Below are 6638 nucleotides of genomic sequence, written 5' to 3'. Positions count from 1 at the left end.
AGATGAGCAATTCTGCCCCACCATGTCCTCTCTGCCATCATGCCCTGCCTCTCACAGACCCACAGCAATGGAGCCAGCAGACCATCCACTGAGAACTCGGAGCTGATGAGCCCAGGGCTTTCCTCCTCCTAAGTTGTTTATGTCAGGTATTTTTGTCAAGGTGATGAAAAGATGACTAACACAATGTTGATTTCTGATAAAAACTCTCAGAAAACCAGAAGTTGTAGGAAATAAGCTCAATGAATAAAGGGCATCTGCAAAAAGCTTACAGCTAGAGTCATATTTGATGGCAAAATATTAAATTCATTCCGCCTGAGAAACATGGAAAGAATGTCCATTCTCCTCTTCATCGTTATACTGGGAATCTTAGATACTACAGTAAGGCAAGAAAAAGAAATAAAAAAAACATACAGATGTTAAAAGAAGAGAAAAAATATCCATATTTGGAGATAAAACTGTTGTCTTTATAGAAAATGCCAAAGAGAAAAACCTACACAAAATTACTTGAACTAAAAAACAAGTTTTGAAAGATCATAGGATACAGGACCAATACAAAAAATAAATAAATTAAAGCTGAAATTTACCTTTGTAAAGTACTCTTTTCAATAAAGACCTAGTGGCACATGACTGTAATCCCATCAGCTCAAGGGAGAATAGCAAATTCAAGGCCAGACTTGACAACTTAGCAGCACCTTGTCTCAAAATAAAGAATAAAAAGGGCTCAGATGTAGCTCAGTATTAAAACACTACTGGGTTCAAGACCCCTTGTCCATCCCCCCCTCAAAAAAAAGTGTTGTTTATAATAGCAATAAAAATTCCATGAAATACTTAGACGGGAATCTTAATTAAATATGTATGAGATCTGCATATATTCTACAAAACATTGAGGAAATTAATTAAAGAATAAATAAATAATACATGAGGATTATGGACTAGAAGTCTTGCTATTATTAAGTATGTCAATTTTTTGGACATTGATCTATGAATTCAACAAAATTCTAATCAGTATTCCCAGAGAAAATAAAAATTTTGTGTTGTAGCAATTAAAAAGTTGGTTTATTTATTTTTTCCCTTTAGGAACATGAAAGAACAAGAATAGCTAAAACAATTTTGGAAGGGGAGAACAAAATTGAAAGACTGATATTATTTGGTTACAGAATCCTAGAAAACTGCTGCATGGTACTGGAGAAAGGACACACACATATACAGCAATAGAGCCTAGGAATAGACCCACATGTGTGGTGTTAATTGCTTCTAGCTAGAGATGTAAAGATAATTCAGTGAAGAAAATATACTGGGAACTATCTAACTATTCCTTTGAAGTATAAATACCCTGTAGAGGTTCCAGGCCTAAGGCTAAAGATTTATGCAAGGCCTCTAAAGAGGAGCCAGTCCTTCCCCTTATCACACTCTGCTTCTAGAGACATGCTTCCTGCTAGACACCTTGTGCAAAACCATATATCTTTTAGACTAGAAAAGAATGTGGGAATGATTAAATATCTATGTTCAAAAGAAAAATATCCAACAAGCATGAAAATCTATGATCTGTACACTAAACCCTATTCAAGAATTATCTCTAAGTGGGTTCATGTAAAATTATACAAATATAATAGGACATAGAGAAAAACTTTGTTACCTTGTGATCTTGAGAATTAGAGTAAGAGTTCTTAAACACATGCTAAAGAATATCCTTATCTGCTTACTGATCATCATGTGAGCCATTTCCTTCTGCAATACTCTGCTACCATGATGTCCTGCCTCACCTCAGGCCCCAAGCAATGGAGCTAGCTGACCATGTACTGAGATCTCTGAAACTTGCTTCTAATGAGAAATCAGATGAGGACCATATGGGGAAATTAAGGAAAAACCTTCCTCCCTCCCAACACCATAGGTGTTAATAATGTGCTCTTGAACATCTTAAGGAACAGAAAATTTTGATATATTATCACTATGTGAGTGAGGTGATCCTTTTGACACCAATTATTTGCAAGAAAAAGGAATTGAATACCCCAAGCACAGATATGATTAAGTCTTCCAAAGCCCAAATTTATTAAATTTTTAGGCTTTTGATGACAAATCCACTGAATTACTTTACAAATTTTAATTTTTAAACAAGTAAATATTAGTCTCCATAGCCCACTGAAACAAAAAATATGTCAATATAAACAATATCCAACAAAAAAATGTTAATATAAACAATATCCCTTGCCGTGAAGCAAAGTTACCAAATTGCAAAGAACTAAAATTATACACAAGGTATTCTTTCACTTTTTATAAATTTTAATTTTTAAACAAGTAAATATCAGTCTCCATAGCCCACTGAAACAAAAAATATGTCAATATAAACAGTATCCAACAAAAAATATGTCAATAAAAACAATATCCCTTGCCATGAAGCAAAGTTACCAAATTGCAAAGAACTAAAATTATACTCAGGGTATTCTTTCACTTATTATAAAATTATACTCAGGGTATTCTTTCACTACAAAGAACTGAAACTTTAGAAATCAGTAAGAAAGATAAAAGAAAATTTCCAAACCTTAGGGGGAAAAGCACACTTCTAAATAATCTATAGGTCAAGAAAGTTCCCAGAGAATAAAAATATACTTAACCTAGTGAAAAATGATATTTAAAAATTTGTAGAACACATTTAAAGCAGTACTTGAAAATCGATAGCATTAAAAACACATTACAAATAAGGAATAGTCACAATTTAATAATGTAATTGGGAAATCTTGGGTGTTGAGGGCAGGGTGTTTGAAGGGCAAATAAACCAAAACCAAGCAGAAGAAATAATTAATGAAGATCAGAGATTAATTAGATTAAAATAGAGACAATGGAAGAAATCAGGGAGATAAAGAGCTGCTTGCTTGAAATGATTAATAAAATTTACAAATTATAATAACATTGATGAAGGAAAGAAGAGACAAATTTTCAACATCAAGTATTAAATGGAATATTAATTATGACAGACCCTGAAGACATCAACAGCTTTTTAAGGAAATAGTGACCCCCTCCTTCCCCCACAGAGAGTTCGTGTATTGGCTTTGTCCTCAGGGTGCTGATGTTGGCCGGTAGAATTGTTAAGAGGTGGAACAAGTGAAGGGTTATTGGGTCATGGGCATCAGGACTTGGCAAGACCATACCCGCTAAAGATATGCACTTCATTCATGAGCCCAGGATGTCAGATGATTGAATGGGTGGATACAGAAGCGACATAAGACAAAATTCTACACCTATGGATAAAAGCTCTTAGAAAAATAGGAATGGAGCAAATTATGGTTTAATTATATCTCTCAGAGCCTTTGTATAGGTTCTAATCCTCACCTAGGAATAAGGCCTTTTTTCAGAAATAGCAATATTATGATGTAATTACCTAAGATGGGGTCATAAGGGAGTAGGACAAGTTGTTGTTTCAGTGAGAAGTGTGACCTTATAAGGAGAGCAGGGCAGGCTACTGATTCACTGTGCCTTATATCCTGATTATCTTCTTTCCTATCTAATAGCTTTTTTATGTAAAATATTTGAATATCCATCCCTTTGGTTTTATGTATGTCCTAGGGGTACCTCTGTGCAGTGTCCCTGGTGAGAACCTATATAGATAGCATCATAGCTTCAGGGTGATGACAAAACCAGACCTATTTGGGAAATGAAATTATAAAAATGTTACGGTGAGAAACCCATGCCTGGGGAAGGGGTCACTTCCCTTTCCCTTGCTCAGAAAGCCTGATGGACCATGGGTCCCCACCTTCTGGATTGTAAATAACTTCCCTTGGGAGTCTTGACTCCTCCCCTTTGATCTGTAAATGTGGAAGCTCTGGGCCCAAGGAAAAAGATTTATCAAAGGCCTTGTAAGAGGAGCCAATTCTTCCCCATATCACACTCTGCTTCTGTAAACATGCTACCTCTAGAAACCACTTGCACAATTCTATGTCAAGTAGACTAGAAAATTTATGACACTAGATACCTACAAATATTGTTAAAAACTGGGCATAGGGGCTCAGAGTTTGTTTTGTTTTCCTCTGGGCCCGCTGGTGTAAAATAAAATTTGAAGTTCTTTCCCTTGATTGCTGCTTGATGCTTCTGGACCAGTCAGTTTCCCTCAGCATCAGTACCACAAAATGCTGATCTTGTGCATCTCTACCCATCTCCATCAATTACTAGTGTCACCTTGGAACGCATATGCATTGTGTGTAGGACTGTATGGAGAAATTATGAGAAACTTTTCCCCATCTAACCCCCATAGGTGTTAATACTGTGCTCTGTGATGTCTTAGGGAACAGAGAATCTTATCACAGTATCACATGTGACTGAGGCACTACCATCCTTTAAATAGCAGTTATTAGAAGTTGGAAGAAAAAAGGAATTGAATACCTTGAGCATAGATACGTTCTGGTCTTACAAAGCCAAAAGTTATTACAGATTTTTAGAATAAAAATGAAAAGTACATTGAAGTTATATACAAATATTAATTCTTAAAAAATTAAATATCATCCTAAAAACTACTAAAGCAAAAAAAAAAAAATGTCTGGAGTACTTTCTTATTTCTATTCCGAAATGGAAGCAGTTCTGGAGGCCCCAAAGGGAGATGACCACTGGGAGTTATGGCCAGGCATGCCTGGGCCACTGCTTGCTCTGATGTCACAAGGATCCATTGTGAGCAAGTGTCAAAGTGCAGGTATATAAGAGAGTGGCTTTGGCTGAGTTTTTGTCCACAAGTACAGGAAGCTCTTGGTGGTGACCTGTCGGACTCCCAGATAGTTAGCGCGTTTGGTGGTTGGTGGTTGGCAGTTGTTGGTGGTGGTCTTTGGATATTGGTTCTTTGATTTGGGTTTGTTGTTTTGTCTTGTTTTTGCTTTTGATTTGGGTTTGTTGTTTTAGTCTGTTATTTTTTTTTAAGCTAGCATCCTTAGTTGGTGTTCCTGCTTAGGATGGATAGCCAGAGTAGTGAGAGTAGTGGAGTGGGGCAGGGGCCTAGCTCCTGCAAGACTACAGTCCTGAGGGACCAGTATGAGGTCCTGAGGGACATTGGGCATGGTGGGTTTGGCCAGATCAAACTAGCCCGCCATTGCCTCACTGGGGCGCAGGTGGCAGTGAAAGTCCTGCAGAAGAAAGGGCAGAAACTCCAGGTCCTCTCCGAACGGGATATGATGAAGAGCCTGGAGCATCCCAACATAATCCAGTTATTTCAGGTCATTGAGACCCGCAGAAATATCTACCTGGTGATGGAGCACGCAGATGGGGGCCAGCTATTGGACCAAATCCCGCTGGGTGGCATGCAGGAGGAAGAGGCGCGCAGACTGTTCCGGGAGGTAGTGTGTGCCGTAGCCTACTGCCATGACAAGGGCATGGTGCACCGAGACCTGAAGCCAAAGAACATCATGCTGGATGCCAAAGGTCACATCAAACTTATTGATTTTGGCTTCAGCACCTGGGTCACACCCGGCCAGAAACTGAAGGAGTCCTGGGGCACTCTCTCATACATTGCCCCCGAAATTATCCAGAGGAAAGCATATGAGGGCCCCCCAGTGGACATCTGGAGCCTGGGCGTCACTCTGTATTTTATGTTGACAGGGAAGCTCCCATTTATGGGATCCACCCATAAGGAGACAATGCGGCAGATCGTGCTGGGATTGTACCGTGACCCTCCCCACGTTTCTCTGGCAGCACAGATGCTCATTTACCAAATGCTGACCCTGGACCCCAGGAAGCGGCCCACAGCCAAGCAGATCCTTCGGCACATATGGCTGATGCAGGATGAGCGGCATTTACCCCCTCATCATGAGGCACTCCTCAAACACCCAGACCCCGAAATACTGACCATAATGTTTGATATGGGTTATGATCTACGCAAGACCTGGGTGTCCCTGGCCAAGAGAAAGTTCAATGGAGCCATGGCTACCTACCTCTTACTCCAGCACCAGAAAAACCAGGGGAAGGGCTTCATGTTCCAGGGGAAGCCTGTGCCTCCCATGGTTAAGCCTCAGCCATGTCCCCTGGATTCTTCCCATTCCCCTGTCCTCCCAATAAGGAGCCCCAGTGAGCCTGCCCTTCGCACCTTCTCCTTGCCCTGTGAGCTTCCTCTGCCTGAGGAGGCCAAACGCTTAGGGCAGAAGCATATCAGGGGGGCCAGCCAGCAGCCTATTCACTTCCACTTCCCGCCTGCAAGAACCCCCACACCTGGATTAGCCTCCCAGTCTGACTCTGGGCAACTCCACACCAGCAGAAAGCTCTGGAAGCGGGTAACTAGGGGGATTGCTACCTGTGTCCGACAACTGTGCTGTTGCATACCACGTGTCAGCAATGGGGTGGCTCCAATGTAAGAGGGCAGAACCCTGCCAGATTCATGAAGTGTGGCTCCAGTGAAGGGGAGAGCTGACCTGACAATACCAGGGGGCAGCCAGAGGACCCTGTTCTCTGTGGATCCTGACACCTTGTTTGGGGCCTCAATCAAGTGGACTCTGAACAGCTGCAGGAGAAGATGTGCCAACTACCTCAGGTGTCTCTGCACGGGTTCCAGCCCAGAGCACTTCTGCATCCACCTGGACATCAGGAGTCTCCTCTGCCCCCACCTGCAGAAGACATCAGAGATGGCTCCCCTGGGACACTCCCCCCTGCACTGCTCCTCTGTCCTTTCT

General features: G+C 41.1%; 1 protein-coding gene across 1 annotated transcript; it reads left to right on the top strand.

Moving 5' to 3' along the window:
• Nucleotides 1-4823: 4823 nt before the first annotated feature.
• LOC124103684 (sperm motility kinase-like) lies at nt 4824-6323 on the top strand. Its single transcript, XM_046460410.2, has one exon. It carries the CDS (start codon nt 4932-4934, stop codon nt 6321-6323), a length of 1392 nt encoding a protein of 463 aa, XP_046316366.2. The 5' UTR covers nt 4824-4931.
• Nucleotides 6324-6638: the final 315 nt, after the last annotated feature.

This window comes from Marmota monax, unplaced genomic scaffold, assembly GCF_021218885.2.
Source record: "Marmota monax isolate L192 unplaced genomic scaffold, Marmota_monax_Labrador192_F-V1.1 WCK01_AAM20220418_F8-fsc00006, whole genome shotgun sequence".
NCBI lineage: Eukaryota > Metazoa > Chordata > Mammalia > Rodentia > Sciuridae > Marmota > Marmota monax.
Note: the sequence above shows the minus strand (reverse complement) of the source record. Positions and strands in the feature narration are given on the sequence as shown.

Bases quoted from the DNA above. Each gene is read 5' to 3' on its own strand.
- LOC124103684 (XM_046460410.2), top strand. From the start codon at position 4,932: ATGGATAGCCAGAGTAGTGAGAGTAGTGGAGTGGGGCAGGGGCCTAGC.